The 18,773-nt window shown below is 39.2% G+C and overlaps 1 protein-coding gene across 4 annotated transcripts in view; it reads left to right on the top strand.

Moving 5' to 3' along the window:
- Positions 1-18,773, top strand: part of SLIT3 (slit guidance ligand 3) — a 521,085-nt gene that overhangs the window by 64,631 nt on the left and 437,681 nt on the right. For all 4 annotated transcript variants that reach the window (XM_069029271.1, XM_069029274.1, XM_069029272.1 and 1 more), the window contains exons 3-4: positions 7,263-7,334; positions 9,874-9,945. In XM_069029271.1, coding sequence (XP_068885372.1) covers positions 7,263-7,334; positions 9,874-9,945 — 144 coding nt within the window. The remainder of the gene's footprint in view (positions 1-7,262; positions 7,335-9,873; positions 9,946-18,773) is intronic.

Below are 18,773 nucleotides of genomic sequence, written 5' to 3'. Positions count from 1 at the left end.
TTTTGAATTAAAAGCTGTCCTGTATGTGTGTTACAAAAATATGATAGACTGCAGCATGGGATTTGCACACTCCAACTATTGTGTGGCTGTTCAATTACTATTTAAATTTTCCTGAGGCCCGAAACTATCCAGTGTCATACATGTGGTATCCAGCAACTACAGCAAAAATGATGAGATGTGAATTGTGAGTTGATTGTTACTCTTGTATGAGATGTCCATGCTGCTGGATCCCAGTATTGCTGTGTGGATACAGTGCAGTTCTTGTTGCTGAAACTATGAAGAATATTTAGAAAGAATTGGTGGTTTGTGGCAGGACTTGTTTTTTTCTCTTAATGTTTCTCCACCTGTTACTTGTTGTTACTACAGGTCAGGCAAGGGGCTCTGTAGCCTCCAAACTGCTGGTTGTAGTTTGTAGTAGGATCTCCCCTTAACCTTTTATTTAAGTTCAACAAACCTAGGTGTCTCAGCTTCTGTTCAAATGTTATCAAACACCTTCCTGATAGTCTCTTTCCTGTCCTGGAGAGCCTGCACTGACCCAGTATTGCAGATGGATTGTCAAAAATCCAGAGGACAAGACAGCAGTGAATTCTTTCAAATTCTTAAACCCCTCTGGCTGTGCTGGCACAGTGTGGTCAAGGTGGCCTTTGCTGCTTCAAGGGACACTGCTGCTGTTTTGGGGCACAATGGGACTCCAGGAGCCTTGGCTGCAAAGCATCTTCCTGCTCATGCAGTGCCCCACCTGTGATTGTTGCGTGGGTTTATTTCCTCTTAGGTGGAGGGCTTTGAATATTTTTCTTCTGTTGAACTAAATGATGAGAAATGTTCAGAGAGTGCCAGTCTTTCTAGAGCTCGGAAGAAATAAAAATAAATTCTCATGCTCCTTTGCAAAGTCAGCTGTTTAGAAGAAAAAAATAACTTGAGTCTTATAGAGATGACATGTACTATTTAAAAAAAAATGAAATTACTTCAGCTGAATATGATTTCGAAGTTTTTGTCTTTCTTTAGAAGTGATGTTCATACTTGCCCATGTGATTTGGAAACTAGTGGAATTTGTGTATTTCATAAAATCCAGTCCCAGGAATTCATTTCCTGCATTGCAAAACTTGAGATGAAAATATGTTCAATGTGAAGATATGCAGATTGTGCTGCCAGAGGGCTCTGGGATAGTGTTATAATCGAGTAGTTTATCACAGTAACTTTGAAGTTCTTGGATTGAAGGCAAAAGAGAGAATTGCCAAGTACTTTCTGTTGGGAATTATGGTCATTTAAGGTTAAGAGGCTGGTGGCAGTTCATACCCATTAATTAGCTGCATAGCAGAAATCCTGGAAAATGGTTAAAATAATAAAACAGATACTGGGTGTGTGAAGACTGGAAAGGGCAGCTGGAATCTGCTGTGTGGGTACATTCACACATGGGAATGGATTTTTGTCCCTTTCCTGGTCCTGGTTTTTTTGCATGTTCCCAAACTAAGAACTAAAGCACTCATAAAGAGGGGAGGCTTTACTGAGCAGCTTTTTGCCTCCAGCCCTGCAGGTAGCTGTCCTAAAAATGAAGAAGGTTTTCCTTGTGGCTTTAAAGTTTCTGGAGTGAAAGAGAGCCAGGTCAGTGGTGAAAAAATGCATTGCTGTGGAAAATGCAGGTTTCTTCCAGCTCAGGTTCTGCATGTTTGTGATCATGGTTACCTGGGGTGGTGACTGGGGATGGGGAAAACAAAGCATAGAAAAACTTTCAAGGGGTGACTCAGCTGTCACTCGGGCTGGTTTGGGCTGACAAAGTCCTTGAGCAGTGTAGTGGCACAGAAAAAGTCTTGTGTTTCAGGAATGAGGGCTGCTTTAGTTATTTGGAGGAATTGGGCTAATGAAAAACATCAGTAACTCCTGAGATCCAGGAATCTGGATTCATTCATTATCACTTGAATTTTAGGTCCCACATTTTTAATGTTGATTTACCATTTAAAATAAATCCTTTGGAATGCAGTACAAATTAATCATAGCAAAGGATGTGTGTTATCACTTCAAAACAGGTGTTCCTAAATTTCTTGGAAAATTATTTTTCTTCTGTTCTTCATGAACATTTGGAAGCTCCATGAATTGTGTCCCAGGTGAGTTTTGTTTTGATGGGAATTCTAGATGGTGTGTTGGATCCTGACCTGTTTTTAGGGGGAACAAGAGAGAGTTTTATTAATTCCTAAGCTTTGTTCTGTGTGACATACAAATCTTATGCACTCCTTCCTGGAAAATAGCAAAACTGAGATGAAGAGAAATACATCTTCCCTGTTGATTGTGGGGTGTTGGTTGAATCAAGATTCCTTTCAGAGTGTTGGGTTCTGGGCTGATTTATTTGTCCTTACTGTGACACAAATGTGTGTAGCTTTGAACTGGTGTGTGGTAACCACTTTGAAAATGTTAACAGGAACAGAAACCAAACTTTGTGTTTGAGGTTCTATGACTAGAAATGAATATTTACCTTACTTAGGAAGCAGCTGGACAGGAAAGAATCCTAGTGCTGTTTAACTTAGGTAAGAGCTGTTTTTTGAAGTGTATGGCAGTTAATTTTTCCTTAAATACAGTTTCCCTATTGCTCTTACTGAATTCTTTATTAATATAAATGAAGAAATATCTGAGGACTGCAGTGAAGTCTGTTGCTCCTTCTCCTTAGATAACAGGTTATTTTTCCTTCCCATGAATTTTAATTTTGTGTAATGTTGTCTTTGGCTAAAGACAAATAATATTAATTAGACAATTCATAAGTATTTTCCAAAATACTGCCCATCTAGGACTTGTTTGTCACTGAAATGCAAAATCAGCTACTGCCGTGGAATTACTGGGCATCAGGGATCTTCAGTTTTGTTGTTAGGAATGTCACCGTGTTTGCCAGATGGGCACCTGAGAGTTCTCTGAAACAGAGGAAAATCTATTGCTCTTGAGTACTTATTGATAATAAATGGTTTTAACCAAATGCAGCATTGTGTTCCTTCTAGAAAGAGAACTCAATTTAGGCAATTTCTTTTCTGACCAAAAGGTAACAGAATGGGGCCTGAAGTCCGGTAGTTTTTCAGATCAGAAAAAAAATTTGTTAGTTTTTTTTTTTTATTTTTTTAAAGCACGAAATAGAACCTTGTCTTAAAGTGAGTGCAGCATTGGCAGTAAGAACATCAGACTGTGTTTTTTGTGCCCATGAGCTTGTGCAGTGCCCGTTTATCAGAGGCTTCAAAACCAAAGCATTACAGAGCTGTAGAAAGAAAACTGCTTTGTGCTTTAGTAAGACTTTTCAATTTGGCTTCTATGTGCCTGGAAAAGCATAACTGGGCAACCAGAGCTCTAAAATGAGCATGTGATTAAAAGACTCCAAACCTACGGTCTTGGAAATGTTGAGGAATTAAATTAGGGTTTGACTTGGGTATGTTTAGGATTCACAACTATGACGAGGGCCCAGACTTGATTATCCAGATTATCTTGGATATTATTATACAGAGAGGGTTCAGATGGTAGCAAAGTAACATTTGACTGTAATAGGAACTTGCTACAGTCTAGTAGCGTTGCTTTGAATTTTTGCATCCTTGATATAAAAGGGATTTTAATTTTGTGTAAGGTTTTTTATTTATATGTAACTTGTGAATTATTGAGCTGAAGGTTGTGCAAGACTTCAGCATCTGACTGCTGTTGTTATTGGCTCTTCTCTAGGAGCTGCACTGCTCCTTGTGGGGGTGATGTGGTGTCAGACCCAGTCCTGATCTTGTGCATTGGAGAGGAGAGGCTCCGAGCTGTCCAGGATGAGGGGCTGTGTTTGCCAAGGCTTGAGAGGCCGGAAGGCTGAAGCACAAAGTGTGAAGAGACAAGTGAATTTACTTGTAAAGTCATAAACTTTATCCAGTCCAAGGAAGAGGGTGGGGGCTGAGAACAGTGTCCGGATGTTTTGGAAGAGCGGAGTGGCTGAACAGAATAATTACCAACCAACGTTTAAGTAACATAGCAGAGGAAATCTGTGCACTCCTGGCATGCTCCTGGGAATGGTGGTGCTTTAAAACGTGGAAAAGTCTGTCTTAAATTCACTTGATTGTCTTTAGAGAAGAATGAAAGATGAAGCAATTCAGAGGAATTATTGCAATGAAGCAGGATTTGCTCCAGTTGCTCCAAGCATCCCTGTTTGTAATAAGTGTGTACATTGTGTGACTCAGTCTTCAGCATCTACAAAATATGTGTCGAATTAAATTGTTATTAGAACATAGCAGGACATGTTTATGAGTAAAGCTCCCTTAATAGCTCATCTGAACTCACTTTCATGATGTCTTGTACCAGTCTTGTCCAATTCATGTTTCTATTCTCACTGAAGTCATTCCTTCCATGTCTGTTTTCTTAAAGCTACCACTGTAGCTGCATTGTCCTTGGTGTGCTTTATGCTACAAATTATCCTCAAAAAATTAATAAATTGACAAGAGAGACCTAATGCCAAGAGCTTTACCAAAGCTGGTATAGATGTCATTTCTGATTTCTTTTTAATGGAGTATTAATCAACTTTTCTGCTGACACTCCAGAAGAGACCTGTATGCCTTAATGGAGTTTTCTTAGATGTTTTTGATTGCTGAGACAGTCCTATTTGAATGTGAAATGACCAAGAGTAGTAGTTGGTCCTGTGGGTGAGATAGATGTGCTGAGTAGGATTCAAGATCTGCTTGGCCCCACATACTACCCAAAATACAGGAATTCGGCACAATAAGAATATTATGTAGAATTATTTCATCGGATATAGATACATGTGGAAGTGAAATATAAATTAAATTTGCCTTTATGGTATCATTTTCCTCACGTCTTAGACCCAGATGATTTCTTTTCCAAGAAATCTGTTTGGTTCCAAGAGTCCTTTTGAATGCTGATGTGTTTGAAAGCCAACCAAGATTACATGTTAAGGTTTAGCTCTTTGTAGTTTAAACCCACTAGTGAGCCCATAATCAGCTGCCAAACTTTATAAAGGAAACATAAAATATTATGTTGCCCACAAATACCAGCTGTAAACCACTAATGTCTGCATTAGTTCAGTAACTTCACAGTCACAAAGTTTAATTGACTAATGGGGTAACCTGTGGCAATCTGTTGCTTTGCAGCACTGTTAGACCTACTGTGTACAGGAGGAGGAAATTTTACGTAGTTCATCACAGTTTTAGTCTGTTTTTCTTCACATGGCAGATAAGCCTTGAGGCAGAGCATGCTGGAAAAGGCAAATGTTCAGAAGGTAAACACTGTTTTTTAAAAGAGACAGAGGCTGCAGTTATGGTTTGAGGAAAGTGAACTTCATGAGGAATGTTTTCCTTAAGGTTAGGGTATTGTGCAAGTATTCCAATAACAGAAATGGAAACCTTTCACTTAGACACTAAACTTTGTAAGTGATTAATTGAATGATTGATATTGTGTATACAGGATAGGCTGTGCCAATCTGCAGGAGTAGAGGAAAAAGCAATCTCAAGATATGTGTTGATCAAGGAATGTTAAAGTCTTTCAGAACAGAGAGCTGCAGATTTCCCCAGGGGAAGAATGTTGAGTGTTCTTGGGGCTGAAAGCAGAGAGGAACTGTGCTGCTGAGTGGGACTGGTGTCTCAGACAGGGTGTGGGGGGTGCAGTGGAGAGGTTGCTGTGTGGATGGCAGGACTGGTGGTTCTGCATGCACTTGTTCAAGCCAAGCAAAGCTGTGCTGGGATCAAGTCTTACCAAAATACACAAAAACTGGGGCCATGGACACCGTGTTGCTCCATGTCCCTTGGCTGGCTCCTCTCTGCCTTGGGGGATTCCAACCAGCTTAATGCTGTGTTTTGCTAGAGCTTCTCTGAGATAAAGGGAAAACTTGTGATGGAATGCCATGAAAAGCAGATGGGGAACAACGTGCAAGTCAAACACAAGCTATTTATGCGTTGCTTACTCCAGATGTAATTCTTTCCAATGCTTCTTGCAATCAGCTCACTGGCACACCAGTGAGTAGTTAATGATGCACCAGGGTAGAAGAACTGAACTGAGAACAGAAGAGGAAATTAAGCTGGAAAATCTGAAAAATGTAGGCAGTGATTCAAAGGTATTCTTGGGGAAAAGCGTGAGTCAATCGACAGGATAAAGACAAATGGAAGAGAATGGCTGGTGAAGGCAATGAAAGTGCCCTCTACAGGCTTTGTGGTTCTTTTCTTCAGTGAACCTTTTAAAATACAGCTGACATAAGTCAAGTAGGGCTACTGGCTGTCTTGTTCATATAGCTGAAACACAGGGACTCTTTTCCCCCCTCATTTCCTCGTCTTTATCCTTATTTTCCATCTGTGCTTTCCTGACAGGAGAATCTTTCTTGTATTGTATAAATGTCTCATGCTAAGATGCATGAACTAACTCTTACAATTTGTAAAATCTGTTTATAATCCATTTTATGACTTAAGAATTTTATTAGCATTATTTTGATGTCTGTCAATAACCATTAGAAGTAGATTCCAATATTCTTAAGCACTTATTTCTGTGCTCTAGTGCATCACACCCTGCTTCAATCCAGTTAAAGTCTTGCTTATATTTTAGACTTATTGAAAGATTGATGTCAAATGTTTGAAAAAGTTATGCCAAAAATATTTATACATTCTGTGCCTACATGTTATATTTTTGATGGCATGAAGACTAGAAAGGAAGACTAGCTGGTTGTCTTGTCCCTAAGTCAGGGAGAACTGTGTGGACAGGACTAAAAACCATGGACTGTCTAAGGCCAAACAACAGGACGTGCTCAACTGGCAGAACTTTAGAGGTTCTTGGCAAAGGCAGGTCCTATAGCACCAGTAAATGTTCCAGTCATCTGGGTAGGACCACGCTTAGGAGTCACTGAACTAAGCTGAGCTCTTTTCAGGCTCTGTGTGGCCAAAGTTTCTGCAGCAGGTTGGACTCACCTGGGTTTAGAATAACAATTCTGGGGCCCTGCACTCTTGTTTCAGCTGTTTTGTACCCATTTGGTCTTGGATATACACAGCCTCTTAGAGCATTGTAGTCTGAAGGAGGAAGAAGCATATAGTGAGCACTGATACCAGAACTAAAAATGGGAGAAACTTCATCTGTGAGAACAGCATAGAGGAGGAGGAGGAGGCAAAATGCATCAGGATCCATGACTTGCTTTTTGAGATTTTAATGGAAATGTTTGTTTGTACAGTTTGAGCACCTGGGGGATGCTCCAGTGATGCAGGTACTTTCTGCTAATGGAATTTTGGGTGTCAGTTGTAGTGTCTGAATGCTGCTTTCTTTTTCCTCTGCAGGGATCTAGAAAAAAATAACATCACAAGAATCACAAAGACAGACTTCACGGGGCTGAAGAATCTTCGTGTCTTGTGAGTATAACACAAAACTTGTCTGTTTTTTATGAGACTATTTTAGGGTGCTACTACTTAGAATGTCTATAATTCCAGAGATCAAATTTTAGTAATCTTGGCACATTATTCAGTTGTTGGTATTCTTTTAAACCAGGCAACTGGAAGAGTTTGTCATGTGAAACAGTAAATTTTAGTTCTACAGTTAAGTGACTGTAGTTTCAGAGCTGTTTAGTTGTTTCTTACTGGCTTTGAATAAATCCTGTGGTAAAGATTTTGGTCTGCTTTACAATCACTTATGCATAAATCAATTATATTGAAACACTAGCAAATAGGACTTTCAGATTTTGGCCACTTTAAGGTACAGTCCCATTAATAGCATAGTATTAAGTAGAAGTTGATTAAGAATAGCTGTAGAAGTTGTACACAAGGAAACTGGTGAGTTTTTTGATCTAGTATACAGTCATAAATACAAAGATTTCCGGTGGTGCTGTCTCATGATCTCAGAGTATGTCAAGAGTTTAACCATACCTCTAGATAGGCCTTGAACATCAGTCTGCAGACTTTGTCATTCCTGGTTTCCTATTTTCTCTACATGAACGTCAAGCAGCACCACTAAGTTAGTGATGAAAAGTTTTCCTCTGATTATCTTCTAAAACAAGCCCTTAAAGCAGCAACTGTTGAACTGTTACAGTTGTTTAGTGATAATCCCAGTGATTATTTAAATCCTGCTAAGGAAAAGGTGAGTCTTTTCTCCTGCTGCCATAACACTTGGGAACAAGTTGTCATATACTAAGGAAACACCTCAAATCTATGGGAAGACTTTTTGTTCCTGTGGTGTTTCTTTCATCTCTAGCAGAGGAGTTGTTTAGATTTCCTTGGCTCCCATCCCAACTGTCAATACCATTTTGAGAGTCTATTAAAATAAATGTTCTCTACTATATTAATGTCAGTAGGGTTTTTATAGTGGTTGGGTTTTTATAGTGTCAGACATTGCCTAATGCTGCTGCAGTCTTTTATGCCTTTAGGAATAACCGAAATGTCCAACTGCCATCTTTACCTGGAGCTTTTGTCCCATGTTCATTCCAGGTTCATGTAACTCATTTGCTCAGACTTTGAGTAGTGTGGTGTCTGACACAGAAGGCATTGGAATAAAACATCCTTCAGATTTTTCTTAACTTTTCTTCGGTTTCTCTTATGGTCTTTTCATAATTCTGTTACTAAACTCTTATTTTTCCTTTTTTCCTCCCTGCCTGTTTGCTGGGGGTTATGGTGAGGAGAAATCATCTGCAGCCTGTCCCAGTGTTCCTAGAAAGATAGCCTAGTCCTGCACACATCAGAATGAGGACTAGAAACAGGTGACCTGGAAACTTGTAGCCCTGTACTGCAGAAAAAAATCTCCCAGTCTCAAGCAAACACCACACATGCAAAATACTCCTTTGTGCACATTTTCCTTTTATTCCTTATAGCTCCCTCCTTTTTCCTTTTCCTCCTGCAGTATTTCATCCCTGTCCTTTAAGCCACATGACTCTCTAGTTCATGTGCTTGAGTTTTGTAGTTTTATATTTTCGTCTCCTTGGTCTTCTCTGTGGAATACTCTCTTGCTGTCTGTGCCCTCAGCTCCTATCTAGTTGAGCAGCTTTGAGCATTCTCAGAGGAGTGGCTGTTGAACAGGCAAGAGTAGTGCTTTTCCCTGGTCTTGCTGAGCCCAGACTCACTGTCTGCTGAGCTCTTCCTGTCTGTGTTTTAGCTAAAGCCACATAGAATATTCAGAGTTGTTTAGTCCCTGCATCTGAGTGCTCCTACAGGAGTGGGGGTGTGCTGGAAGGCAGCACTGAGGGAGGGAAAAGGTCACCTCAAATGGGACTGTTGGAATATTGGTTCCTTGGCTTCCATTTCACCTATCAAGGGCATTTCTGCTGTGTGAATGGCAGTCATCCCCTGCATGCTGTAAATCAGAGAGAAGCCCATCTCCTGTGCTTGTAACTTATCCTGGTGTTGGGGGGGAGAAAAGCAGGATCAGACTCAGGGGAAAGCTGGGACCTGTCCGTGTGGTTTTGCACCCTGTTGTACAGTGGGACACAGCTGCTGTTCCTGAGGAGATGGAACCCCTTTGGAGTACTTAGAGGATTTGCTCCAGAGCAAGCCTGAAATCCGTGTAGAACAGAGTGTGGACAAAAAAAATACGTTGCCATTGAGTGGGTTCCTGCTGTGGGCTGTAGAGGTCAGTTACCTCAATTATGTGGCAATCTGGAAAGATTAGGAATGTACCAGGGATGTAACAACAGCCTCCAGACCAGCACCTTTCTAAGCAAAAATGTTGTGGTTACAGAAATTTAGAAACAAAAGTATTTACCAAATATGGAGGTCAGAAAGCAAATTTGGAGTCAATTTCCTGTTAGTGACCAAGAGAAAGAGTGCTCCTCTGCCCTAATTTTTTAATAATCTCCAATTAAAACTGCTATTGATGCTTAGGTGAAAAGCATTTTGATAATGTTTGAAGAGAAGTGGGGATGCTTTTATTTTGTGTTAAAATTAACTGGTATTTCTGGAATTGCAGACACTTGGAAGAAAATCAGATCAGTGTGATAGAACGTGGAGCTTTTCAGGATCTGAAACAACTTGAACGGCTGTAAGTATCTCTATTTATACCTGTGGAAAAGCTACTGACTTTCCACCTCTCTGTTAGTGGTCATCCATAATATATAATGATAATAAAATTAACTTTCTTTAAGAGAGAGAGAGGTGAGTACCTGCCTAAATTAAAGTATGCTCTTAAACGCCTCTGAATTTATATTACATGATAGCTAATACTTGAAATAAAATGTAGAGTGGCTGCCAAGAAAATAGAACTGGCAGTGAAACCAGAGTCACAATAACATTATCAAAAGGATATTATCTGGGAAAGTCTTAAAATTGATATGTGGATGAAAAGATTTTTATAATAATTTAATATTATTGTATATTTTTGCACTTATATATGTCTATGCAGATGGAAATTGCAATTGTCTTGTTTGAGAATCACAGTATTTCTAAAACTGCCTTGATACTTAGTTTTCTGATTAGCTTCATTTCCTCTGAAGTAGCACAATGCCAGTGCTAGCAGTGGATTCCAGGGTATCATGGAAGACTTAGTGGAGGACAGATTGTAGATTTCCTCTGCTTTTGATAGCAATGAAGTTCATTTTTTTTTTTTTTTTTTTTTTTTGGAGAAGGTGAATATAAGATGTCTCTTGATCTGGAATTGGTTTATAGAAACCTCCTGGCCCAGCAGGAGTATAAACTTAAATATCAAAAAGGACTAAATTAATTCTGCATCCGATTGCTGCCCTTAGCTGGGTGTGCTCCTTGGCATTATCATTAATTCTGTCTGCTTATGGTGAGAGCAGAACAAAATCTCTGCAAAACTGAAATAACTTGGGGAATTATACTTTTAGAGATAGGTGACTAGCATAATATCACAAGCTGGTTTGGAATGCAGGCTTTTTATGCTTGGTTGGTAACTGTTATCTGCAAGGCATTTCTTGTAGGACTTGTTATTTTCCCATTGATATTTTCTAAAGCAGCTTTCAAGAGTTAAGTGCCCACTTGCAGTTGTTCAACAGAAGTCTGGAGTATTGAGCTAATACTGTACTAAAGCTGTTTCAGATGATCTCAGGGTTAGATTTGCGTTTTGAGTTGTTTAATGAGTGCACTGAACATTTAAAATTAATTTACTCAGTACTTTTGTCATGAATCAGAAAGCTCCATCTATGGCAATAAGGGAAATGAGTTTTAAATTCTGACAGATTTTCACCTATATTCAATTAGAAAGTACTTTCAGGCACAGAGTTTTGCCATAGCTGATTTATTTCAGAAAACAAACAAACAAAAAATCTTTTCTAAAATTAAACATAACCTGACATTGTAGAATACTATTTTTTCACATTATAGCTCATCTTGAAGAGTCAGTATCCTACCTACACAGTCCTAGTTTAAGCTCATTTTATATATGTGTATAAATATATAAATAAATCTTTCTTATATCTATATTTAGATAAAGATTCAGGTACTTAAATTTTGAAAGAGTTTTGAAAAAATTCCAGGAGAAGGGCTGGCTATTGGTAGCCAGAAACAAAATTCAAGTGTCATCTGTGTGTTCTGTTTCTGCAGAGCCTGCTCTGCCAGCAAATGAAAACAATATATGTTGTGAAAGCAGAAGTCAGGAAATATGATACCTTTAATGGTGTCTCTTTAAGTCTGTGGTGTTTGAAAGTCCCAACTTTTTTTTTTCCCCTGTATGAACTCTTAACATGGCCTGTTAGCCATACTGCATCTCTGCTTCTCTTTTAGGATTGCCTGTCATTAAAATATTTCCTAAATTAATGTAGTATGAAAGGGAGGCCTGGAAACTTGCAACTTTTTGGTATTTTAGCTTAAATCATTTTTAGGACAAAACTATAAATCTGGCTTTTTTGCTATGAGTGAGTAGGCTTTGGAGAATGGACTGTGGAAAGTTTGGCCTAACTTATAAAGGCTAAATTGCAGCATTTTAGGTAATATTAAAACTATTTTATTAAGTATTGTCAAACACTGCAAAATGTTAATGAAGAAAGTATGTGGGTTGCATTTTAAAAAAAACCCTGGCTTTTTTCCATTTAATTTCTTTCAAATAACAAATAAAAATCACTTATATTGCTTTGATTTTTGGAATAATGTTCTTTTTTGATCTATTGAAGTGGATGCAAAAGTAATCGTTAACTTATTTTTAAACAAAGCAGCTGCACTGGGTCAAACTTTAAAGAACAGGAGTAATTTCTATTCCTGGCAAAATACCATATATAAAGGTTTTTCATTCAAAGTAACAGTGGAAGTATGTTGTTCCACTCCTCTCCTCATGATAATCATTCAAAGGGCACAAACTTCAGTGAATATTGTAGCTCATTTTATTTTCACTTGTCTGGATATCATCGTTATTATCTAACCAAATTAGCAGAATTTTGTTGGGCATGTCCTGTGTAATTTAACTTTAAATAAAATGTCTTTAGAGCTGATACCCACTGCTGCCAAATATGCCCTGGGGATGGCTCTCCAGTTATTTGGATTTTACACTGATTTTTTTTTTGTTTGTTTTGTGGGACAATATTGCTCACAATGCCATCAAAGGAGGATATTGTCAGAATTGGATACTGGCTCAATAAAATTTGGCCAAATCTTGAAGAAAGAACATCATGCAAGGTATCTTAAAGTGACAGCACATAGCTGAGAAACAAAGTGTTGTGCAAGTAGAAGGTAGAAGCCACTTCTTATTTTGGCATGTTTGTACTCAACACTTGAAAAATGCAGGAATCTAACCCATTCTCTTAGCAAAATTCAGTTTGTTCAATGTAAGCTCTGCTGAATCCTAAGATCCAGAATCCTGGGAATGACCAGTGGCACTCACCACAGTGGAAAAGTCAGAATGTTTCCAGTGCCTTTATTGCAGCAAGGTTGTATAGCTTTATTCCAGAACATAAAGATTAGTGGTGAGGTAGCTGACCCCTCTTTTGGATTTCAGCATTTCACTTTTATGCTTTGTATGATTTTAGGATAAAATGATTATGAAATTTCACACGCCAAGAGGCTCAAGAGGCGAATTGGTGGGCCTGAAAGATGAACTGACATTTCTTCCAGAGCCAGATGTACGTCACACATTGCTGTGAAAAATGAGGCAGGATATAAGACACCAACAGATCCTGACTTTTCCACGGCCAACTGCCAGAAATTGTCACGTAGCCCTATAATCTTCAAAAGACTGGACTTTGGCTGATGGCTGCTTCTTTCTACTCAAATTAGTGTCTTTAGCAAGCATAAAAGATCTCAACATCTGAAAGCACTAAAACTGTGTTTTTGTTGTTTAGGGGAGGGGGGGAAAAATGTATAAGCATGGCCAAATCAAATCTTCTCAAAGTTGGGAAAAATAATTAGCTCTAAGAAAATAGCAAAAAAGCTAGAATCCAGATTTTAACCTCAGCATATACATGTATGGTTTTGGTTTGGTGTGTGTGAAGACAGAGGTCAAAATAGAAATTGTTTGATTTTTAACTGCGGTGATGCCACTGTGCATTGAGTCTTTGTAAGCAGCTTCCCAAATGCTTGATTAAGGTGTTAAAGTAGATTTATTTGGCACAGTGTACTGCAAAATTGCTATTAGTGACCAAAGAAGCTAAGGAAAAGAATAAATTGTTATATGGTGCTTCACAATCTGGATTTCATAAATTGAGATTGAACAGGCTTTAAATAAATCATGTAATACAAAAAGCATCTTCCACAATTACCATGCTGAGTGGAGAGATTGGTGGGTGCTTCAGAGTAGCCAGGAAAGTAATAAAAGCACTGGGCAGTTCTTTGCTGTTGTAAACAAAAGCCAATCCTTGGCAGCATGGACCAGTCTGCAGTGTTTGCACAAGGTTTGCAGTGTGTGCAGCTTGGGTGTTTTTGCTGGAGCTGCATGCACTGCACATTTCAGAAGCCACATGGATCTGTAAAGATGTCACACAGTTCGAATGTAACCTTTCAGAAAAAAGCCTTATTGGTTTTGGTCCCCATTTTCCTATGACATGGTGGGGAACACACCCAACTGGAAATCCATGCTCATAAAATGCTTATCTGGAAATGCAGGAGAACAAAGACCCCCTAAAATGGATTTAGAGCTGTGACTGGATGTTTAATCAGTTTTATCAATTGTATATTTCCCTCTTGCTGCTCCAGCTACCACAGGTGAGTTGGTGTAGTACCAGGTTTGCTGCCAGACAGCCCAGGGGCTGCTGAAGGTGTCTCTGCACATTGGACTGATGGATTTCTCTGCATTCACACCAAAGACAGCAGCATCCCCTTGGCTCCTGAGGAACCAGGATATGTCAAAACTTGAGCTACACTTTCCTGCTGGGCAGAACTGCTGCAGCAGCCCACCTTCATGAGGGTAAAGTGGTGTCTAACCCCAGGTCACAGTCTGGGTGTCAGTGGTGCCATCTTTTGTAAATGGGAGAAAACAGTTTCTATCAGACACCAGTTAAAAACTTAACCACTCTCTGTGGGAGCTGGCAAAGAATATACAAAACTGAAATTCAGTTTGTGACACTTGGAGAGGTGTGGGCTTGGTCTCCTGGTTAGAAGGATAGATTAGTACTTAGTTCTTGTGCTGCCTGCATCTGTGAGCTAAGCAATATGAAGCTCCTTGTTGCATTGGCTGATGCCTGCAAATTTAGATAATATTTATTGATATTGGTTAATGTTTAAATAATATTGTTAATAACTTTTGTCCCATGTCTTCTGAGAAATTATTCCAATAATGAAAAAAAGGAATCCTGTAACCAATATCTGATAAAGCAGTCTCTCTTACCTTGCATTTTCAAGAACATTTGGCATCGCTTTTCAAATGAGTGTCTGTGTGACTGTTTACATTGTGAGAAGTCCAACATGATGAGCCAGAATGTTTTGGGTGGGAGTATCTGACAGGGTGTTACTGGTTTTATTCCTGGATGCTGATGGGACAATCATGGAGAATGGAGCATTTGGTGCTGCAGAATTTTTCCAGTATTATTCAAGTCCATTCCATTCCTCTTTACTCTCAAGTCTGGGGTTTATCCAAGGCTTTCCTTTCAGACAATGTCTCTGAAAATTACATAGTAAAGTTATGAATTTATTTGGAGGCACTAATTGTTTTAACTTGCATGGGTACAGTCTGACTACTTTGTTCAAGAATTGTGTTGTTTTGGAGTGTGGGTTTGCAGTTTCTAGGGACTGTAATGCAGTTTTTACTGCTTAGGGGTGGACCATGTTATCATCACTGTTTCATCTGCTTAGTTTTCTGACTCTGATAGCAATAGAGTAGCAGTAGTAGAAGCTTTCCATGTTCACAAGTTCCTTCCTCCTATTATTGCACAGAGTTCCACAGTTTGATCCTGCTGCTGGCTCAGAACCAGGAGTCTGGAGGGAAGGCTCAATCTCCTCTCAGCTGTACCCTGGAGGGGTATTCACTTACCCTTCCCATAGAGTGCACAAATCAGACTCATCAAAGTCTTCCCTGCTGAGGGCTATTGAATACAGCAACCCCTCAGCCAGCTGAGAAATCCAGATGGAAAAGGTGGAAAGCTGGCAGTGGTGTAGAGGAGGATGATCCCTCCTTGCCCTGTATAAAGCTGCTGGAAATGGGATATGGAGCTGGCTTGGCTGTAAGTCAGCCCAGAAATGGAGACTTTCTGGTTTTCACCTGTTGCAAGGAACTGAACTGCTGCTCTTTTCCAAATCTAATTCTACCCCTGCTGAACTAGCTGACCACCTTTTAAGTATCAGGGATATTCTGTCCTTTTTATGGAGAGGGCTGAGATGCTTTGGCAGTGCTTCATCATGCCTGGAGCAGAGGTACTTAATGGACTTCCAGCTGCCCTTCACCCCTGCAGGAGCTCGTGCTGGGTATCTGACTTTCGAGCAGACCTGTCAAGTCACCACTAAGGAGCTGGTTAACAAAAACCCAGGCAAAATCAGTATCTTCCCTGAGGAATGTGAATTATAACAAGAAGATAAAATAATAAATGCAAGTTTTGTTCATGAGATATGATGGAAAGCACTATGCAAGATGCAAATGGTGGATTGCTGAGCCGTGTGGTCGATACTTTACATTTAGAATCACACAGGACAAAACCAGTAACAAGGCCAGAGTGGCTCTTGGTGGATCTATGTGGGGGGAGTGTGTGTTGACAAATGAAAGGATAAAATAGTAAAATAGATATTGACAGGCTGAGTGTGAACAGTGCACTTCAGTCAACCACGGGGGAGGAATGCAATACTACCCTGTATCGAGTCTCATCTTGGTGCAAGCTGACAGCTCACCTTTGTTAATTCTTGGAAGCAAGAAGGAAGCTCATTAATATTGTATTGCTTTTTGATTCAGCATTATGTGCTGCTCTTGGCTCAAAGAGCCAAAATAAATGTTCCCAAGATATGGTTCACATGCTTCACTTATCTGTCAATACTGTGCACTGGCTGCTCTGGAAGATCTCACTGAGATGTATTTTTTTCACACTACTTAACTGCCAGTAATTTGGAGAAATGTTAGTCATTTGTGTGAGTGATGTATCAGGTATGGTCAGCAATGATTATTTGTCTTTTTTATTTGAAAGAGCTCTCCTGTTGCTGTTCCCACAGTTCAGAGATACAGTCAATATAAAACTGGGAGAGGAGGAGCATTTGCAACTATTAGTCCAAAAAGTCATCCTTTCTGGGAGGGAATGTTGCAAGATGTCTGGTACATACATTTCCATATAGAGTCAAGATTCTCACAACAGTTAAGGATGCGAGAAAATACTCGAGCAAGGCCTAGTTCATGCAGATACCCAGTTCATATGGTGAATAAACTATTCTATCATTTATATTCATTTTTCAGAAAAAAAGTCCCTTTATTTTTGCTGTAGTACAATGGTAGTGTCCCTGAAGGATAAATTGTTTTCCATATGTACTGTGAACAGTAAATGCACATCCCAAAATGAAGCATTCTTAAAGCTTTAAAACTGTCTTAACATTTTTATAGTCCAAAATATGTGAATTCCCCTTTGAATTTTGTTGATTTCATATCTGTGGCCACCAGTTTAGTCAGGAATTATTCATAGCAACTCATTGAATTTTCTTCAAAGGATGTACCCCAGGGCTCAGGTCACTACAACCTTGAAACTAGAGAATTCATGTTATTTTTTAACAAAGCAAAATTTAAAAATTGCCTTTTTTTTTACTAAATTTCTAATAATATGTATTCTGTTCATGGTCAGAACTTAATACTGTGTAATATAAATGTGCAGCATACTAACCAAGCTGTATCTATTCACACAGAGACACTTCCGTAATGTGCATGCCTCAATATCTCGAGATTAATTAGTGTTTACCTTCTCCTGTCAATAGAGGCTTGCAGGTAGAACTTGTTTATTTTTTGGGAGACACAGTGGTTCAAGTGTAAGTATAGATCATTAGTGGAGTAAGACTGGTGAAACAGCAACAACAAAAAAAGCATGAAATGGCTTCTAGAAGCAAAACCTGGGTAATTCTGAGATGTGCCCAGCCTGCATCTTGCTTGTGTAGAAAGTCACTCTCCTCTTTAGTGTCTTAATAAAGCTGTCTGTGGTTCTATGCTAAGTATTTCAGTAGTTTAAACCACATTGTGAAAAGGTCAGTTGATTTTTAGAAGCATCACTGGGAACATGACTTACAGAAGTGTAAGAAAAAGCTTTAACGTGAAAAAAATTTATTTGGGGCTTTTTTTGGAGGCAGACTTTGTCATTCTGTGGGTGCAGGGCACTTGGAAAAGAGCAGTGTTCAGCTGTGTCATGTGCTCTGATCAGGGTGTTACCTCAAATGAGAGGCATCTGTGGCTTGGATTTTGATGTTGGGGGTTTTTTTCCCTATACTAAAGCTCATAACTTTAGTTTTTATTGAAATTAGTCAAGCATTCCTGCAAGCATTTTGTGTCCTTGTGCACAGATGAGTTGTTGAGATGTGAGTACAGGTTTTGTGCTTGGAAATAGTTTATATTTCTTATGGTCATTTCAGAAAAATCCAAAAATTGCCTTGTCCTTTCCCTGTGACCTTGCTGAAATTATGGCAAGGTGTCAATTTGCCAGAAAAGTTCTGCATTTGCTGCATTTGAGGTTTCAGGACTGGAAAAGTAGGGGCAGATGAATTGAGGAAATAAATCCCCAGTCAGCCTGGCAAGACTTGCTCCATGTGTGTCAGCTGTAGGCTTGATAACGTGTGTTCCTGCACACCAGACACTTTTATTGGAATTGTACTTCACACGAGGGGCACAAACATGCCCAAATGGTAGAAATGTCATCCTTCTACTACTGATGAGTGCCTTGCAAGGGGTAGGTTTTGTCCATGCAATCTGGAGATAAAATGGGAAGAAGAGGTAAAAAGCAGCAGGAGAACAAGTGCACCTTGATCAGCTGATGGTTTGTGAGTCCCCTGCACTACCTGCTGCTTTGGGCTTCTACTGGACCATCTTTATTTAGCAAAACCAAAAAACAAACCAGCAAAAAAAACCCACCAGAAAACCACACCAAAAAAATTAAACCTGGATTAGTTATAAATTATTTCAAAGATGAATCCCTCCACTCTTGCTTGTCCATGAGTCTTGTTGAAGAACCCTGTTTCTGTGTTTATTTTTATAGGACTTTTGTTGAAATAAATTTTAAAATGGTACAGTAGCTGTCACTTTCTTACCCTTTGGGGACTATTCAGTGAATGAAATAGTTATAAGAAACCACTTACTCTTTGAAGATGTGTAGAGGTGGTATTTTCTAATTGGATGTGTGCATTTGGAAAAATGATAGTTCCTAATTACTGTGTTTATGTACTGTGGACTCCTAGAGGGCACTAATACCCTCAAATTTCATAGCTTGCTCTGTCTGCAGCACATAATTATATAGTTATATATTACTCAGCCATTGCTGG

This window comes from Aphelocoma coerulescens, chromosome 13, assembly GCF_041296385.1.
Source record: "Aphelocoma coerulescens isolate FSJ_1873_10779 chromosome 13, UR_Acoe_1.0, whole genome shotgun sequence".
NCBI lineage: Eukaryota > Metazoa > Chordata > Aves > Passeriformes > Corvidae > Aphelocoma > Aphelocoma coerulescens.
This window is presented reverse-complemented; position numbering and strand designations above follow the sequence as displayed.